The sequence below is a fragment of the Mirounga leonina genome, unplaced genomic scaffold (genome assembly GCF_011800145.1).
Source record: "Mirounga leonina isolate KUSES-001 unplaced genomic scaffold, KU_Mleo_1.0 Mir_418, whole genome shotgun sequence".
In the NCBI taxonomy this organism is placed as follows: domain Eukaryota; kingdom Metazoa; phylum Chordata; class Mammalia; order Carnivora; family Phocidae; genus Mirounga; species Mirounga leonina.
The window spans coordinates 17,721,407-17,741,362 of NW_023270739.1; the positions used below are offsets into that span (position 1 = coordinate 17,721,407).

The 19,956-nt window shown below is 42.0% G+C and overlaps 1 protein-coding gene across 2 annotated transcripts in view; it reads right to left on the reverse strand.

Moving 5' to 3' along the window:
* Nucleotides 1-489: 489 nt before the first annotated feature.
* SLC17A8 (solute carrier family 17 member 8) overlaps nucleotides 490-19,956 on the reverse strand; it is a 43,204-nt gene continuing 23,737 nt past the window's right edge. The window contains exons 6-12 of one of the 2 annotated variants that reach the window (XM_034987280.1): nucleotides 16,468-16,554; nucleotides 15,962-16,101; nucleotides 15,692-15,841; nucleotides 14,591-14,723; nucleotides 7,682-7,792; nucleotides 2,828-2,955; nucleotides 490-855 (exon numbers count right to left, since the gene is read on the reverse strand). In XM_034987280.1, coding sequence (XP_034843171.1) covers nucleotides 511-855; nucleotides 2,828-2,955; nucleotides 7,682-7,792; nucleotides 14,591-14,723; nucleotides 15,692-15,841; nucleotides 15,962-16,101; nucleotides 16,468-16,554 — 1,094 coding nt within the window. In that variant the 3' untranslated portion in view covers nucleotides 490-510. The remainder of the gene's footprint in view (nucleotides 856-2,827; nucleotides 2,956-7,681; nucleotides 7,793-14,590; nucleotides 14,724-15,691; nucleotides 15,842-15,961; nucleotides 16,102-16,467; nucleotides 16,555-19,956) is intronic. The other variant, XM_034987281.1, reaches the window with a different exon arrangement.

Sequence of the window (19,956 nt, forward strand, 5' to 3'; positions counted from 1 at the left end):
GTTTACAAAGCACCTGGCACAATGCAGGGCCTCCATGAGCAGTAGGCTTTATTGGGAATAGGAAACCCTTTTCTACATGGCTGCCCTCAGAAATGAGGTGACAGCTACTATTTTCTCTGCTCCAGGCCAAATATGCTCAGTTCCTTCGATTTTTCTTTGAACAGCATGGTACTGTCTCCCTTATTCTTCTAGTCATTCCTTTCTGAATAAGTTCAGTTCTTTGAGAAACTTTGAGAACACTTCTTTGAGAAGAGTCAACTGCCAATCCAAAAAAATTTATATATTTATCCCCATTTTGTCAACTGGGAGCAAGCTCCATACCCTAACATGTCATTGCAAGATAATATTTTTCCTTTCTTTCTCTATTGCTGATTAGCTTTCCTCTCCTCCCCTCTCCTACCTCCAGTGTCACCATATTTGACCCTCTGGCAAGCCGGGCTATGGGAAAGGCAATAGGTATGGATACTTTCTGGCTCTAGGTTAAGAGAAGACAGAAGTGCCCCTCAGACATTAGGCTGTATCTGAGAAGTTTCCCTCTTCATTCTGGTAGGATGTCAGCTCTTCCTCATCAAGGGCCACTCCCCTCTGTCCTCTCCATTTCTTCTTCTGGACTTCACAATTCTGGGTGGTGGCACCATAAGACATCTTCTTTTGGGGACTTGCAAAACTCTCGTGGTTGAGTTCTGTCTCCTCCGCTAATTCATCTTGGTCAATGATTCCACATTTCTCCTCAGAGAGATTCTCAGGGTCAGCCCACTCCTGTTTCTCCCCCGAAGCAAAGACTCCATAGAAGATCACACCACTGTAGTGCACCAGGGCAGCTATAAGGAACACATTCTGCCATTCCTCACGGGTCTAGACAAGGAAATACAGTACCAATTAGTGTTTTAACCAAAAATAGAGATTAGCAGTTTGTTCTAGAGGCTTCCACTGGGACAAAAATCTCCTGCCCACACCCAATGGCAGTGCTGTGCTTCTAGGGAAGGCATGTGTCAGATGAATGCCCAGGAGCCAAACAGAATTTGAGTGTTTAAAAAATGAAAGCTAACACTACTGTGAATATAAAAAACACTACAGTGAATATAAAAACACTAATGAATGTGCATTTTTTAATTTAGAAAACTATTTTTTAAAATAAACAATATGTAAAAATACATCTAGCAGCATTTCACAGGTCTTTTAAATATACAAATGGGGTTTCCATTCATATGCTAGGTTACATTAAACTTGCTTTAGTAACCCACCATTTTAAATATCAGAGGTCTCCTTTTTTTTTTATGTTATGTTAATCACCATACATCACATCATTAGTTTTTGATGTAGTGTTCCATGATTCATTGTTTGCATATAACACCCAGTGCCCCATGCAGAACGTGCCCTCTTTAATACCCATCACCAGGCTAACCCATCCTCCCACGCCCATCCCCTCTAGAACCCTCAGTTTGTTTTTCAGGGTCCATCGTCTCTCATGGTTCGTCTTCCCTTCCGATTTCCCCCCCTTCATTCTTCCCCTCCTGCTCTCTTCTTCTTTTTTTTTTTTTAACATATAATGTATTATTTGTTTCAGAGGTACAGATCTGTGATTCAACAGTCTTGCACAATTCACAGCACTCACCATAGCACATACCCTCCCCAATGTCTATCACCCAGCCACCCCATCCCTCCCACCCCCCACCACTTCGGCAACCCTCAGTTTGTTTCCTGAGATTAAGAATTCCTCATATCAGTGAGGTGATATGATACATGTCTTTCTCTGATTGACTTATTTCGCTCAGCATAACACCAGAGGTCTCCTTCTTGCTTGCTGTTGGATACATAACAATATTTGAACTATGAAAATGCTCACTCTTGACTGTCAATAGCTTATTTATAACCATATTATCTGTGAAAAATACAGTAAATCAAAAAATAATGGGAATTTGTGTTTAAAATTAGGTGAAGTCAATATCTGAGATTTAATGGTCATGTTACCCATCCCATCATCTCATGAACAGAGAGGGAAAACAGATCCTCTGCCTATAAAATCCCCAAAGCCCACCTTCCTTTTCTATTAAAAAAAAAGAAGAAGAAGAAGAAGAAAAGTTAACCTACACTTTTTTCTCCAAGAAGCTGGAAGACTTTCTGAAATCATATTAATAATAGGCAATCCAACTAAGAAAACAGTCGGGTAGAAACTCCATAGAATCAAAAAATTCTTGTTTGTGGGAAGCAGCATCCTAAAACCTTTTCAATGACAGAGATTAAGAAAAACCATGTGGCCTGTGGTTGAACTCTGGGTAGATCTGGGATCCTCCTCTACTACCCACCCTCGTCTAAATACACAAAGGCTCAGTAATGACTGAGTGCCCCACCCTTGTAGGTTCTTAGGTTAGGCCATTAACGTATTGTTCATTTTCTTCATAATAAGGAAGTATAACAGCACTAATATCTTTACTCTGGAACATGCTAAGTAATAGATAGAAACGGGCTATAAAGTTTAATTATAAAACAATCTTGGGTAAATTATTTATCCTGAGTTGGTCACCTCAGTTTCTTCTTTGTGTCTCTAAATAGTCCCTATGGGGTTCATTTTCCTTCCCTCACCCCAACACACACCCCTTTTACTTCTCAGTTGAGGAAATGTGGAACCAAACATCAATCAGCCCTGTTGCCATCAATAAACAATAATTTTTTAAAAAAAAGAAGAAGGAAGAAGAAAGTTCAAACAACACAGCCAAGGTCGAAGACATACACATTCACAGGCTGAGGCAGGGCCTTGAGATCTCAAGTTTACACAGTAGTTCAGTCTTCTGATACTGCAACCCAAAGCCCCAAAGGAGACCATTACCTTGTGCTTGGTCATTGCACCGACAATGAGGGGACAGACCATTCCAGAAAGGGTCCCCACTCCATTTGAGATCCCCATGAGAATGCTGGCATAGCGGGGGGCAATGTCCAGATGGTTGACGTTAAAACCTACAGTGAAGCCAAAACCTCAAAATCAGAGTTAAGAACATCTGGGGAACTACACGGTTTTTCCCAACTCTCATCAATCTATTTGGTTCCCTGTACCATGTGACTAATGGACACCTCTCCGGAGACGGCTGGGTTGAGGAATGTCAGGCTGTGTCTGCACCTAGCAGGAAAATGTGCTGTGATTGATCAGCAGTGGCTCCCATGGGTTCTCTGTGGGGAGAATTATGACACCTGTGCTCCTTGGTGGAACTCCAAAATAACAGTGTTTTGGGCAATACTGAAAAAATCGAAAGGATCACATTTACTCAGAGTAAACTATCGCACTGATTGTTTACAGCGTGATTAGAACCAAACCTGGCCTCATAATACCCTCACTCCCGAAAGGCCACCAGAGGTAAGCCCGTCTTAGTGGCCACATGGCACAAGGAAAAGGTCCTTTTCTGATAACAAATATTTGCACAAACACTGGCAGAATCCTCTGTAACTTACCAAAGACTTTCACATACATACTTGATTTGGAGTCCGTAAATCTGGATTCGAATCTTATTTCCACCATTTAAGTAAGTTTTAGGCCTTTGTTTTCTTCTAATAGGGGGGTAAAATGACTACTTAACTCCTAAAGACGCTGTGAGATGAGCCTGGGGAAATACGTATGCAAGAGCCCTTGGCAAGCAGCTAACTCTGCTAACCAGCACGGCTACCACCACCAGGACATCACCCACTGCGGCTGCTGGGCTAGGTCTCCCTCTCTTTGAGGTCTTCTATCAGAAGATAATGCTGCTGGGAGTGGTAAGATACTAAATTGCCAATACCTCTCTATTTATCAAGAGAGAAGAATGAATGGGTGGCTCAGTTGGTTAAGCGGTCCTTCGGCTCAGGTCGTGATCCCAGAGTCCTGGGATCAAGCCCCACATCGGGCTCCTGCTCAGTGGGGAGCCTGCTTCTCCCTCTGCCTCTGCCATTCCCCCTGCTGGTGCTCTCTCTCTCAAATAAATAAATAAAATCTTAACCAAAAAAAAAAAAAAAAATGAAGAATGAAGGGGGAGGAGCAAATGCAGGGGAAGGGACTAGGCTCCAAAAGAAGAGGAGGCCACCGGCCCTGGGACCCAACTCTACTAGTGTTGCCCAGGGGAGCATTCTAGAGTCAGACAGACCTGCCTCTGGCAGCTTTTTTTTTTTTTTTTTAAGATTTTATTTGTTTATTTGAGAGAGAGAGACACAGCAAGAGAAGGAACACAAGCAGAGGGAGTGGGAGAGGGAGAAGCAGGCTCCCCGCGGAGCAGGGAGCCGGATGCGGGGCTCGATTCCAGGACCCTGGGACCATGACCTGAGCTGAAGGTAGACGCCCAACAACTGAGCCCCCCAGGTGCCTCCAATTGAGATGCAAACATGGACAAAAGATTTAAACCTTCTGAACCTCTCTGCTTCTTCTTCATCTATAAGCTGGCATAATCGTTCTTATAAAATTATTGTGAGAATTAAGTTAAATAATGTATGTTAAGGACATGGTACATAGAAGTGAAAACCAACATGAATGTTCTTTTTTTTTTTTTTTTTGGTTTATTTGAGAGAGAGAGACTGAGAGAGAGAGAGAGCACATGAGAGGGGGGAGGGTCAGAGAGAGAAGCAGACTCCCTGCTGAGCAGGGAGCCCGATGCAGGACTGGATCCTGGGACTCCAGGATCATGACCTGAGCCGAAGGCAGTCGCTTAACCAACTGAGCCACCCAGGCGCCCCCAACATGAATGTTCTTTATGGCTGGTTATCCATCTGTCTTGTTTACCACTATCTTCCCTGAACTGGCAAAATGTCTGGTACATAGTACACACTTGATAAATTATTGTTTAATTACACATTTGAGCCACTGAAATTACAGCAGGGGATTGTAGGTTTTGTTTATTCATGTTTTTGTTTTCCTTTGCCTTGCTTTTTAATTCTCTATTCTGTGCAAAGAACCTGAAAATAGGATTTTTTTAAAAAAATCTTTTTTTTTCCTAATCTGGCACATTGGCTGTTTTTCCCTACCTCCGATTCAGGGAGAATTTTGAGAAAACCTTTTTTGTAATAAATATACGTTCTCTTTCAGATCACAGTGGCAGACAATCAGAATATAAAACAGCTGCAAGATTAATTAATCTTACTGTTGATTTGAAAGCGATAAACACTTTATTAGAAAAGAACCCAGAGATAAGAAGCAATTAGTATGATCGTTGAGCATTATATTCCGATACAAAGCCCAGGCATCTGCGTTCAGCTAAAGGGAATGTGAGAAAAGCCATTTAGATTTCTAGCTGCACAATCCTGGTGTTTAGGAGAAAAAAATCATTGAGAAACTGAGATACTGATAGCTTTTTTTGTAGTGGATATTAAAAAAAAATGCACACGAGGTAGGAGAGTCTGTCTTCTCTACATAGGACATTTCTCAAAGTAAGCATCACGCATCCCCAAATCTTCCTAATCTCACCTGTCTTGGCTCTCATTGATAATCAGTTCCTAAATGGTACCAGTCTTCCCTGGCATCCCTATGAACTTATAAAGTGGGTAGATAGCAGATCCTGAGCAATCATTGCCCCCAGGGCTCTTGTCCCTCCCACAGTGTCTCTGTTGGATCATGTAAACCTTTTTTCCAATCCCAGGAAATTTACATGGGCAAGTCACCTCACTAAACCCTAGTGTCCTCACTGGTAAAATGGATATAGCAATATCCTTCTCACTGGGTTGTCAGGAGGATTAAACGAGATTATGTCCAAAAGTCACTAGCATTGAGTAAGTGCTAAAAAAAAAAAAAAAAAAAAAAGGCAGGTGCTGTGTTTTGGTATAGTGGGTTTCTCTCCTTCTGATCATGGTATAATTGGCAATCCAGGAACAATGTGAGCCTAAATATTTCATTATCTCTGGAGACAGATATGAATCCTTTTGCCTCACGGAGCTATCAGAGGAAGGTGCTTCACATCTGGGGGAAACAAGTCATGATTGCTTTTTCTTTGCTACTCAAAGTATAGAACATAGATCAGCAGCATCAGCAGCACTGGGGAGCTTGTTGGAAATGCTGAATCTCGGGCTGAATCAGAATCTGTATTTGGCAAGATCCTGGGGTGATTTGTACATGCATCAAAGTTTGAGAAGCCCTAGGCTAAAAGTGAATAATAACTGAACAACACAATTCACAATAGTGAATACTTACTAATTTTGTTGTGCATCTGGCTCTGGGCTAAGGGTTTCAAATGCTTTATTTCTACTAGAATGTAACCTTTATGAGGACACCATCTGATTACTTTTTTCCGCTGTAACATCCCTCCTGCTGCAAACAGCACCTGGCTCATAGGAAATGTGAGTGAATGCATGATTTATCTCAAGTGCATGGCTATCTCCCAACAACCCTGTGAGGTTGCCATTATACCTCTCCAATTGCTAGGTGAGGAAACCAGGGCTTGAGAATTTAAATAGCTTAGCATTTTTTATTTTATAAATAGCAAATAGTAAAGAGAGGCCTCGAAATCAGGTCTATGCACCTCCAAACCCAAGTTCTTAGCTGCATGCTGCTTTTAAAATAGACTTTCCCCCCGCCCCAATTTCACTGTCCAACAGCTCTATTTATTTTGAAAAGATCAAGGCTTTATTTTAGGGTGGTTGAAAAAACTATCAGAGACTCCATATTTTCCTGTTCCGGGATATTCTTACTCTGATCTTTCAGGCAGCCTAGAACAGTAGAAAGAGCACTGGCTTGGAGCCAGTCAGAACTGCATTTTACTTCTCCCTTTGCCACCAACTGTATGACGGTAGAAAACTATCTGATTGTTCTGAGTTTTAGGTACCTCATCCGTGAACTAGTGATATTACCTCCTTGCTTCACAGTGGTGTGACATACACCCAGTCCATGTAAACTGTCCAGTGGGTGATCACTGTCAGGGTGTCAGTCTGGTTTAAAGGTAGGAGAACAACTAAATTTTACTTTCTCGTCCAGTTGTGCATAGGGAGCTTCGGAAGCCCAAAGACATGATGGGACAGCGCACTGGCCTTTCCCACACGGTAAGGAGACTGGTCTCTGCTCTCGTGAAACGGGGAGACTGATGGCGCCTTGGGTAGTGTGAGAATTCCATAGAGGGCTTTGAACAGTCCCAGGCGGAGTCTGTGCTTGGTCAAGGTTAGCTCTCACTGGCATCATTATTATCCTCACTCCCTGCTCTCGCCTGTTGGGAAAGTCACTTCCCCCCCCTGGACCTGCATTTCCTTCTTGAGAAAATGAAAGCCATGGAGAAGACAAAATCTAAAGAATCTTTCCACTCTAAAAAAAAACTTCCGATTTTATAACATGATGTCAAATGACTACATTACCGGACTTTTGAGCTACTATTAGCCATTCTCTAGTTGGAGGTGAGGATCGAAAACGTCACAAGAGCCTCTGTGAGGTGGGGTGACCTGGTCCTGAGTATGAAAGGGCCACTTCACCGGGACACGTTTGTGCCTCTGCCCATGGCTCAGGGGGGTTATCTGTACTTTGTGTCTTTTTTCCAAGCAGGGAAGTAGGGACAATTCCAGCTTGACTGGGCTCCTAAGCCTAGTCCTCAAAGTCATTCCCACATGATGAAACTCTCTAGCCAGGAGCCTGTGCCTTAGGAATGGCCTAGCTACTAAAGGAAAGTGATACAATATTCCCTTTCCCTTCCTTCCTCCCAAGACTCGCTGAATCTGTAGAAAAGATTTGGAAAACCAAAGGACACCTCACCTGAAATAGCAAAGCCGCTAAATCCTACAGCAAGCACCAGAAAGGAGATGGCCACCTCTTTGGTATGGGAAAAGCCAACCACCAGGAGTAAGGTTGCCTCCATGCCAAAACCTGCAAATGGAAACAGCAGGAAAAAAATATATTGTTTTCAGGTCCGTCAGCTCAATTCATGTATTTATCAAATAAGAATCTATTCCTATTTCCACAGACCTAAGTTTTTAGTATCTACATTCTGGCCCATTGCTTACAGTATTACCTGGGTGCTTCGTGACTACATGACTATGTTAACATTACCCAGGTGTTCTGTGAGCCTTCCACTGTACACCCTGGTGCACTCTGAATACTGAATGGTTCCAGCAGGTTCCAATGATGTCCCTAGCATGGGGAATGCTTATTATCAGTTGCTTCATGGGTAGTTGCCCCTGCCATTTCTAGATACTAAAACTCTCTTATATACTGTCAGTGATCCCCCTTTGATTATAGAAGTGATGGCCTCTCACAGAAAAAAAAAAAAATAACACTCTAATATATATTGCCAGAAATGACCAGAAAGCTATAGTGAATATCTGAAACAAAAAGCAGCACCTCACTTCTTGTAAAGCATCAGACAAAATTCTTCCCTTTCAGAAGTTCGCCAAGCTCTCAGGCCTCCTCATAAAAGCCATGAGATATTTGCACAGAAGTACAGCTGGACAAAAGTACTTTCTGTTCCTTTCATTCTGAATAAGTGAATCCAGTACAATAAAAAAGGATGAGGAAATTATGAAGATGTTCCTTCTCACAAAACACACACACATACACACACACGAGTTCAGTCAACAGTAGACAGAAAGATGATATAAGTGCCATTTCCAGGTATATGAAGTGCCCTGGGAGATGAAAGACAATGATGCTTCATTCTGGAGACTGTCTGCTGATTCCAGACATCACCCGACTGTTCTGTAGTTACCTCAAAAACTACATACTCAATCAAATCTCTGTTCCTCTATTTTTTACTTCTAAATAAAGAATACCACCACCATATCACCTCCACCATGCTCTCTCTTCCTCTCTAAATTAATCTGTCCACCTGTGTTTAGAACCCAGACTTTAGAGTCACAAAGCCGGGGTTCAGATTCCACAACAAATCACGAATTACGTGACCCTGGACAAGTCAGTCCACCCCTTAGATGCCTCATACTCCAAAATGGGGCTAATAATACAACCTTGTAGGATGCTGGAAGATTAAATGAAATTGGGTATATAAGGCATCAAATCACATGAGCACAGCTCAAAGGTCAACCAAAAGTGGGGCACCTGGCGGGCTCAGTCAGTGGAGCATGCAACTCTTGATCTTGGGGTTGTGAGTTCGAGCCCCACACTGAGTGTAGAGATTACGTTAAAAAAAAAAAGAAAAAAGCCAACAAAAGTCAAACATACAAATCTCAGAACCACCTTGGATAATTCTCACTCTTCCTCAGCTTTCACAGACAAATCTTTGGGTGTCAAATCTCACCTCTGCTTTCTCCTCTGCCACTGTCTTGTCCTGGTCCCATTACCCCTCACCTGGACCAAACTCCTTTTGGTGTCCCCTTCTCTTCCTCCTCTGACCCATTCTCCACATCATTCTCTCTCTAAACCACAAACCTAGTCCATTGCCCCTTTGCTTAAAACTTTCGTCAAGGGTTCCACATTATTGGTATAGCACACATAATGAGCCTTTCCTGCTGTTCCATCTGCCAGCCCTCACTTCCCTGCTCCTAGGCTATAGAAAGCCCTCTGTTGTAGTCAAGCAGATCCAGGAGCCATTTCCTACTCCCAACACTTGTTACATGCCCCTAACGTATTTTCAAAGGCTCTTCCTTTGCTCAGGATACTCTTCTCCTGCCACTTATATCTCTTTTTCTGGAGAAACCTTACTATCCTTTAAAGTCCAATTCAAACATTGCCTCTTCTAGGAAGCGTCCCTGACAGTCCTGCCCTTCCCCCCACCAGTGAAGCTGACATCTCTTTCTTCTTACTCGTTTTACAGAACTTTTCAACATCGCTTTGCAATTTTTCATTTGTGTTTCCGTCTCCCCCACAAAGATACCGAGTATATAGCGCAGAGCCTGGCTAGCATGCAGTGGGCATTCAATAAATAATATTTAATGAATTAATGCAAAGTAAAGAAAATGGGACTCAGAATCAAGACAGTTTGGTTGAAATACAAGCTAAAACACTTTTTGTAGACCGGTAAATTGCTTACCTTCTGAGCTCATTTTCTGAAAACTATCAAAGAAACAGGGCAAGCATCAGTAATTGTTTTAGATGTACATTAAAAGAGATGATGGGGCACCTGGGTGGCTCAGTGGGTTAAGCTTCCAGCTCTTGATTTCAGCTCAGGTCATGATCTCAGGCGTGGAGCCTGCTTAAGATTCTCTCTCTCCCTCTGCCTCAGCTCCTCCCCCTGCTTTCACATCCTCTAAATAAATAAATAAATAAATAAATAAATAAATAAATAAATAATAAAATCTTTTTAAAAAAATCTTTAAAAGAGAATCACATGAAATGGAAAAAGCGGTTTTTCTCAACTGTGGGCCTTATACCACTGCTACTTATTATCAATTTTGTTTCAACATTTTAAATTGAATATAAGGGAAAATTGCTAGTGTTTCATATTCTAACTATATGTGCTTTAGAAATGCCCTGTCTTAAATAGCAAGGCATCTGGCTGTAAAATGAGTAAGAAGAAAGAGATGTCAGCTTCACTGGTGGGGGGAAGGGCAGGATTGTTGGGGACACTTCCTTAACACTCTAGACAAAAGTTGTACCAAAAAATTAATTCCTCCGAGCAATCAGAATGGAGACATTTTGTGAAGAATAAAACTTACGAATGATACAATGGTTCATCTGTAAGGGAAGAAAAATGATCTTTGCCAAATAGTAGATTTCCAAAGGGAGAAAAAAAAAAAAACATTTAAGAGCTTAAATGGTTCCTAGTGAAAAAATGCTAGAGATAGGACTATTATGTTTCAGGAGCTTGAGGATAAAACTTGAACTTCAGAAGTGGTCAAGAGACCTTGAAAGTGAACCTATCAGGGCTGACAAGAGAAACAGAACTAGGACTTAAAGGTCAGAGAAAAATGTTCATTTCATATTAGGCAATCTAAAGTTCACACAGGCAACCGATTCAGCCAGACTAGAATTTTTTACTTCAGTCACGCTTTACATGTGCTATAGAGGGAAGTACAAGGATTTGACATCTGTTTTTGAGGATCTTGGAAACATGCCCTGATTGAGAAAGAACTAGAACAGAGCTTCATGTCTTAGGTAATCTGTTTGCTTTAAATGATTCTAGCAGCAAACATCCCTTGCCTATGGAAAGAAAAGAAGGTGACAGACTCTAGGAAATGTGTGCTCCTTCTCAGATCAGAAATGTCCTCTATATTTCCTCTTAGCGGACATGAAACCAACTAAATTCTCTAGAAGATCATGCAAGTGCTTCGTTATGTCCAAATCAATCTGGATTCTTCAGTGATGGCACAAAACTCTCCATGTATTTATCTCTAGCATCTTTGTATATAAGCAAAATAGGACAACCATTTTTTTAAAACATACAATGTAGAACTCACTGGTCCTGCTATTTCAACATATAAAATGACATGAAAAGACATGTGAACAGGTTTGGGTTGGTTTTTGTTGTTGCTGTTTTGTTTGTTTTTTAAAGATGGGAGAGAGGCTAGGGAGATTCTATGTTTTCATTCTAGTTTCTGGAACAAAAAAAAAAAAAAGATTTATTCTCAACAGTCACTCCGTTGCACTTCAAAATCTTTGAGAGTCCTCACCACCACCACCCAACACCGACACTATCGATTATGGAGGAACAATGGTTGAAGTAACTGCAGCAAAATTAAACATAAACAAGACAGTCCTATACAATATGTTCAGAGTCTTCAAGGCATGTGGCTTGAGAAACGGTTGTACAAGTGGGGTTGAAATCCAGAATTTTCTTTCAAGTTCCAGGTTAAGAGTTTGCATATTTTTGGCCATGGGAAATACATTTGAATAGCAGGTAGTTATTGAATGCCTCCTTAGAAAAACTTCTGTTTTGTCAGTGTCTTAAACATAGGACAGAAAAAAGGGATTAACATATATTGAGAACCTTCTATAGGTTGGACTCATGCTAGGTGAATTTGTACCTTGTCCCATTTAACATTCATAACAATCATTGGAAGTAAATACTATTATTCAGATTTTAAAGAAGGAAGTTAAGCTCAGATAATTTAGAAACCATCCCACTCTCTGTACCTCCATTGATACCACTTTAGTTCAAAACACCATCTTCTCTTGACAGAGTAACTGAAATAGCCTCCTAGCTGGTCTCCCTTCTTTCACTCTTTTATGTTCTATGTTCTATTCTTCAGATTTGAAAGCATAAATCAAATCACATCACTTTCTCTGCTTTAAACCCTCTATTTGCTTCCCAGGGCATCTCAGATAAAATCCAAGCTCTATGCGTATCTACAAAGCCTCCTAATATCTGGCCCCAGTTGAGCATTCTGGTCCCATCTCCTATTACTCTCCATCTCACTCCTTAAGCTCCAGCCATTCCGACTTTCCTTCCTTCTGGTCTCTGACATGCCTGCCTCAGGGCCATTGCTCATGCTATTCCTTCTGCCTAAAACACTTTCCTGCAAGAGCTATAATAAGGTAGTATATGATGAGTTACAACCCAAGTGTATGCATAGGAAGGAGCAGTCACTGGAGGTTGATGTCGACTTCACAGGAGGGAAGATGAACCCATGTGAAAGGACATGTGGTGAGGACTAGGGTGAGAGGTGAAGGTGCGCAGAGCTCACAGTAAAGAGCAAGGGAGTGAGCAAAGTCAGAGATGGAAAAAGATATCCAGGGCCTGGTGTAGATGCGGCCATTCAGCTGGGGCAGAATGTGATAATCAGAGGAGAGGAATTTGGCTCCTGTATTAGTTTCTGATTGCTTCTGTAACAAATTATCACAAATTTAGTGGCTTAAAACAATACAAACTTGCTATCATACAGTGCTGGAGGTCAGAAGTCCAAAATGGGTCCTAGAGAGCTAACATCAGGATGCTAGCAGAGCTGTGTTCCTTCCGGAGGCTCTAGGAAAACTCCATTCTTGCTTTTTCCAGCTCTAGAGCCTGTCTGCATTCCCTGGCTTGTGGCTGTATCACTCTGACATTTGCTTCTACCATCGTATCTCCTTCTCTGATTCTGACCCTCCTGCCCCCTCTTAGAAGGAACCTTGTGATTACATTGATATCCACCCAGATAACCCAAGATAATCTCCCCATCCCAAGATCCTTAATTTAATCACATCTATAAAGTCCCTTTTGTCATGTAGAGAAACATAAGCACACATTCTGGACATTAGAACTTGAACATTTTCAAGCGGGCATCAATCTGTCTACCTCAGCTACCATAAACCCAGTACCCCAGAGCTTCACCTCTCACCTACCAGAGAGCAGGTCCACACCTGCCAACCTCCTGTAAAAAAATTTCATGTCAATTAGAGCCAAACATCTCTGCCTGGGTTCAGTAGTCAAACTGCTGGGAGACCTGATGCCAACTCCCAAACTCCCTGGTCAGACTTTATACCTGAAATACTGTGGGATCAGATCATGTCTGCTCTTGTGCAACCTCCATATAATCTTCACTTCTAAGTGGACCTGACCCGTCTAATCTAGAGTGACAGTCCACCCCTTCCCTCCTTTTCAATGTAATATCTATTGCAATTTTTCACCCATACATGGCGCTATTCTCTGCCTCCTGCCTGCCCCCCCTGACCCCCCCCCCCCCCCCCGTCCCCAGGAGGAGTTCGCAGCAGTGACTGGGACATTGGCAATGAGCTCAGACAGACCTGGGATCTTGCACAGCATCTGCCACTTGAGCAAGTCATTTCATTTTACCCCAATTTCCTCACTGCAAACCACAGTGTGGTTATAAGGATTAAATAAGATAATGTGTATAAAAGATGTCACTTAGTGTCTCACACAGAAAGCATCCAATAAATGCTAATTTAAAACACAAAAACAAAAAGAGACAAGGAAAAAGTGAAAGGTTTAAAAAAGGTGAGCAGTCATAAACATGGCAGGGTTCACGATTACTTTTACCTACCTCTTTTGGAAAATCACCCAGCTTCCTTGTCTTTGCAAAATCAAAACATAAACAGGAACTAAATACAGAAAAGAGGATGAGATGTGTGTGTGTGTGTGTGTGTGTGTTCCCCCCTACACAAACATAGGCTAAGAGGAAAGAAGACTATTCAGAGGAAATATTTTTCTTGTGTTTCTTACCAAAACCTGGATGTGTAGAAAGGGAAAGGGATTAGGGAATAAACTACATAAACAAAGGATTATGTGTGTGCGAGAATGTACGGGAAGGATAAACGATAAAGATATGTCACAGGAATTCGGTTCACTTTGGCTTAAGAGTAGATGAAAGAAGCATTTCTGCAGGTGGGGGTGTGTACCGATTTACCAACTAAGTTGTCCTGTCTCAGGCTGCACAAATATGGGCTGGAGGACCATTGGCAGGGATGTGATGGACACTCAAGTATCTACCAGAGGATGGACTTAGGGGCCTTTAAGAGCCTTTCTTTTTTTTTTTTAAGATTTACTTATTTATTTGAGAGAGAGAGTGCAAGTGAGGTTGTGGGGGGAGGGACAGAGGGAGAGAAAGAGGGAGAGAAGCAGACTCCCCACTGACGTGGAGCCCGACATGGGGCTTGATCCCAAGACCCTGAGATCATGACCTGAGCCAAAATCAACAGGCAGCCTCCCAACAGACTGAGCCACCTAGGTGCCCCAAGATCCTTTCTAATGGGTAGACATAACCTCCAAAATATGCTCTGCAGCTCAGTTTCATCTCATTCTGTAAAGGCTGTTTAAGACACCTACGAAATCCATAGTACCTCCACAATTCATGATTTTTCTGACAGCCGTTGTGGTCAAAATTTTTCTGCTTCTTAAATAATCAGCCAATTGTCCTCCAATAGGCACAATGATGGTCATAACCATGTGTGGGACTGCTGACAGGAGACCCACCTGGAATGAAAAGAAACAATGAGCTATTTTTAGCTGCTTTGGAGAGATGCACTTCCCTAATTCCTTGCCTTCCCCCCCCCCACCAAGTTTAATTATCTAATTACCTTGGACCCAGATGGGCCTGAATTTTGTAATAAATAATGAACAAGTGGATGATTTTAAGTATAGACCTGTCTCGGCCACCAGATTGGAAGCTCCCTGAGGGCAGACACGACTCGTGTTCATCACGGATGCCCAGCACCTGCCATAGCGCCCGGCACATGCTAGTCAAACACTTGGTGCAGAGTGAGCATTCATTGATGGCAACCACTGTGACTCGAGTACACTAGCTTCTCCAAGGTCACTTCAGACAGTGCCTGGAGCTGTGCGGGCATCGACCTCTACTAGGCCGCTCTTCTTCCCCTAGTAGAAAGGAGGTTACATCTTTCATGATGACGGTTTATGTTTCACCATCTACATCTTTCCTCCCTGAAACACAGACAACCTAATGGCAATGGCTGGAGATACTGAAAGAGGTTCTTTGTAAACCACACAAGGCAACGGTTGTTATTGCTATAACTACCATTACAGAGAGAGGGGTAGTCTGCAAAATGAGCTTTAAGGCTCTTACTGCTACTCACTGAGTAATTAATAGGGGGGAAAAAAAACACAAAAACCTCTTACCTTCCAATCTTTTTATCCTTACTAATATGCAGTCCTTGAATTTAGCTTCCAAACCACTTTGAGATCGAATAGAACATAAATCTTTAAAAGCAGCTTAATACAGCTCTGATCCTTATGAAGAAGAAATTAAATAGCTATGTATACTGTGCCCGAAATGTAGAACTTGTCTGACCTCTAGGGTATTAGGTGTCATAAAACTGTTATAAATTCTGATCAGCAATTTAATTATTTTATCACACAAAGATTTTCTCAGTAGAAGCGAGAGATTTGAAGTTCAAGAACATCTGAAGCATCTCTGTGTTTACCTTACTTATTGCAAATCCAAAGACCTCTTCGAAGTAAGCAGGCTGACTTATTAACAGCAAATAAAAAGTCCAGCTTCTGCAAAAATTTGCCACAATGATTGCATAAACCGGCAATGATGTGAAAAACCTTTTCCACGGTGTGTTAAATTTCTAGAGAGTAAAAATACCATGAGACTTTTAGTGACTATATTGACATATTATTTTTCTTAAGAGGACAACACGATTACGAAGAGGAATAGAAAAGAGACAAGTCTTTGCATCTATACTTACACTGAGGCTAATCACGTTGGCTCCTTCTCCTATACTTGTCTCTATGTAAGTCCTCTCCTCACTGGATATTGTCGGGTGAGCAGCTGGGCACTCATAGGCCTGTAATAGCCAAAACGTGTACCAAATAATCCCAAACATGCCTGCAGTAAAAAACAAGAAGCTTAATGATATGGTTTCCTTGTCTTCCATCTCTAAATATTCCAATTCTCAAAATATTCCCAGATGGCACAATGCTCATCTAGGAGAAAGTATTTTGTTGCTTGTGCTGCTGTTGTTGTTGTTGTTGTTAACTGGTATTTAAAGAAAGATAATACTGTTCTCATTAAGAAACTCCACTTTAATATAAGCATTAAAAGAATCCTAAGCAGACAAGCATTCCATTTATATGATAAACTTGTTTTAATAATCTCTATCTTCATATAGTAAATTCTTAGCCAACCCCGTTATACAGTAAAATACCATCTCTGTGAGTCTTCCATGGGAACTCATGAAGTCAAATTACTCACCATAAATGTAAAAGACAGAGGCCCATCCAATGTACTGTACCAAGACCCCAGCCAGAGGCATGGCTATCACTGCCCCCGCATAGGAACCTGGAATAAGAAAACACGGAGGAAACTTGACTACTGCCACACGGGCCTCTTCGTCCCTTCCAGAGTTCCTGTTGTGGAGACGCAGATGAATCCAACTGAGCGAGAGCCAGATGCCTCCGTGCGGAGGGACAAACTCCCCGTGTGCCTTAAAATAGGGCTTCCGGGAGAGAAACGGCACTGGACGCCCTTCAACTTTATCCAGGTACCATGGAGGGATGAGACAAAGAATACTCAGGCACAGCAATTTTGAATTACATGAAAGAATCGGACAAAAAGATGAGAAAAAAAAAATCTAAGAGAAATTTGAAAAATTCAACCAGGTACAATATTAGGGATTCTAAATAAGATAGCAAGCAAAGGAGCAAATGGATCTGCCTTTCAGAGCTCACAGTCCAGAAGAATTATCACCTCAGTCTTTAAAGGAGGGACTTCAAACTATTAAGAAAATCATACTTTCTAGAGCCTTGATTTCTTTTAAAAAATCAGGAAACAGTTCTATTCCAGAATGGCAGAATGATTTTTTTTAAAAAAAATCAGGAAACAGTTCTATTCCAGAATGGCAGAATGATTTTTTTTTAAAAATCAGGAAACAGTTCTATTCCAGGATGGCAGAATGAACAGGAAGGCTCCTCTCTTCACCTACCTCCAGAATGGGCCCATTTCTAAGTTTATTTCTTTGTAAAAACACTTAACCTTGTAAATACTCACCTATATGTTGCTATATCTTGTCTAGACAAGATCACGAAGGCTGGAGGCCATGGGTCTCCACCATCCCCTACAGCTCCATGATAATCTGCTGTAGAAACACAGCCCTAAAAACTCCCAATCAGTATTACCTGAATCAAAAACATTTCTCCCTGAAATTCCCTCTGGGCTGTGAACAGAGATGTTTTGAGAATTAAATAAACTGTGTGTGTGAAGATGTTTTGTAAGCTGCAATTAGTGCCGCACAAACCCCAACTTATCACTTGACTCTAATGTACAAAATGACAGTGCATTTTTTTTTCAGCCCCGACTTCTTCAAACCAGTAAGACAAGCATTCCAAGGCATATTGTTTAGAAAGACCTGCAGGCCTGACTCTGCTGTGGGTGTGGAGAGGGTGGACTTCCCTGGGCCAAATTTCCTAGAAGTGAGGGGTAGGGGTAGGGGAATGCCCAGGACAGGGAGGGTCCAGGGATAACTCCCCGCCTAAGATGCATTGGGTGCTTTTTGTGTGCCCACTACTATGTGGAGGATTCCAGACTCATGGTTTTAGTTAACCCTTCTTTCAACCTCTTGGCATCGGTACCAATATCATCTCCATTTTATAGCGGAAACCAAGGCTGGGGGAGGGGAGATAAATTGCCTGAGGTCGCACAGCTGTGAGTGACAGGAACCAGGTCTAGAGGAACCCAGAGCCTTTACCCATAACTATTTAGTAATTTGGTCCTACGTCCTCCACTCCAAAACTCCCATTAATTCTTCATAGTAGGAAGCATTCTCTCACTGAGGAAATTTTACACTTGAAACTGTCCTTCCCTGTCTAGTAGACAAACTCTTCCTCATCCTTCCAGACATGGCTGAGTGTAATCTCCTGCCACACCCACAGCCCCTGAGCATACCTCAGTGGGGCGTGCCACCCAGACTGCCCTGGGGGAGCTCACTGCACTTTGATCCCTCTGTGGGTAGACAGTGGAGGAGACAGGAGCCCTCCAAGGATTGTTGAATGGCGTGAGGAGGGGGAGTAGCCATTAGGAGTGGGCAGGTCCCCACTTCTGTCCTCACTAGCTGGGAAAACTTATTTGACTGGGTATCTCCTAAAGCCCCTGCCAGCTCCAGTATTTTTTGTGTAAGAGCGGATTAACCTCAAATTTGGGTTTCCTTCTTTTTTTTTTTTTAAAGATTTTATTTATTTGAGACAGAGAGAATGAGAGACAGAGAGCATGAGAGGGAGGAGGGTCAGAGGGAGAAGCAGACTCCCCGCCGAGCAGGGAGCCCAATGCGGGACTCGATCCAGGGACTCCAGGATCATGACCTGAGCCGAAGGCAGCCGCTTAACCAACTGAGCCCCACCCAGGCGCCCCTTGGGTTTCCTTCTAATGACATTTTTCCTTGGCTGTATTTCAAACCAAGGCCACACCTTAGCTGAAGTAATAAAGGCTATGACTTTGATCAGGTAACTTTCCTTGAGAGTCAACCATTTCTTAAACCAGCCCTTGAAGGGTTATAAAGACGCTGAGAATGGGGCGTGGCAGCTAGTCATTCTTGCTTTGCTGGCAAATCAAAATGAAAAGCCTTATAAATAAACCATCCAAAGAAAATAAGATCAAGGATCTAGAGTTGGCACAAGGTCAGTACTGGAAGTGGAGATGATCTTGACCTACAAACAAGAGGACAGAAATGGTTTCTCAGGACAAGAGAGGCTAAAGATGCAAAGACATCTCAACTGTGCATGCAGTTCCAAGCTAGGCATAAAATAGGCACATTGGTGAACACTTCACACCAAAGTCCCAGGGATTCTAAATAATAATAATAATTATTATTATTATTATTATTATTATTATTATATAGAATATTATTATTATTATTATTCAAGGAGGTAAAGAGAAAGAGCAAGGGAGAAATAAATTAAAATATTCACAGAAATTAAGAGGAAGCTTTATTTCTCCCTTTTGCTAAGAAATACAGGTTGGTTTTTCCTAGGAAAGACATACTAGCTTGAAAAACTAGGCAGAGCTAAATTCTGATCCTAATTTTGCTCAGTCCCCATTGTGACTTTAATGGCCTAAGGCACTTTTATCTTCCTGGGCCCCTTTCCCCATAAAAAAAAATATTGGAAAATATATTTTACAACTGTGTTGATGGTTTCAGCAGGCAGTGTCCTTGTTAAATTATTGATTGGTATCTAGGTAGACCCTTCAAACACTGATGATTCTGGAGATACATAGAGGGCCAGTCCCAGAAACATGACTTGGAGTAAGACAACCTTAACAAGGTGAAGTGTGGTGACCTAGGAATTAAAGTCACCTCACTGCTTAAGGACCACTAATGTACTTTCAGGTAAGATGGATGGCCTCCATTTTCATCTGGAATATAATGGCAAAAAATAATTAAAAGATCTCTATGACAATATGCACATAGTAGTGTGTAGTGAGGAAAGTTCTGAATTAAGAATCAGGTGGTCTAGGGGCCCCCGGGTGGCTCAGTCTGTTAAGTGTCTGCCTTCTGCTCAGTCATGATCCCAGGGTCCTGGGATTGAGCCCTGCATGGGGCTCCCTGCTCAGCGGGGCATGTCCCTCTCCCTCTGCCCCTGCTCTCTCTCTCTAATAAATAAAGAAAATAAAAAAGCATCAGGGGGTCTAGCTCCCGTTCCATGCCCAGTGTGATCTTGAACCTTGATTTTCATTCAATGAAACTAAACT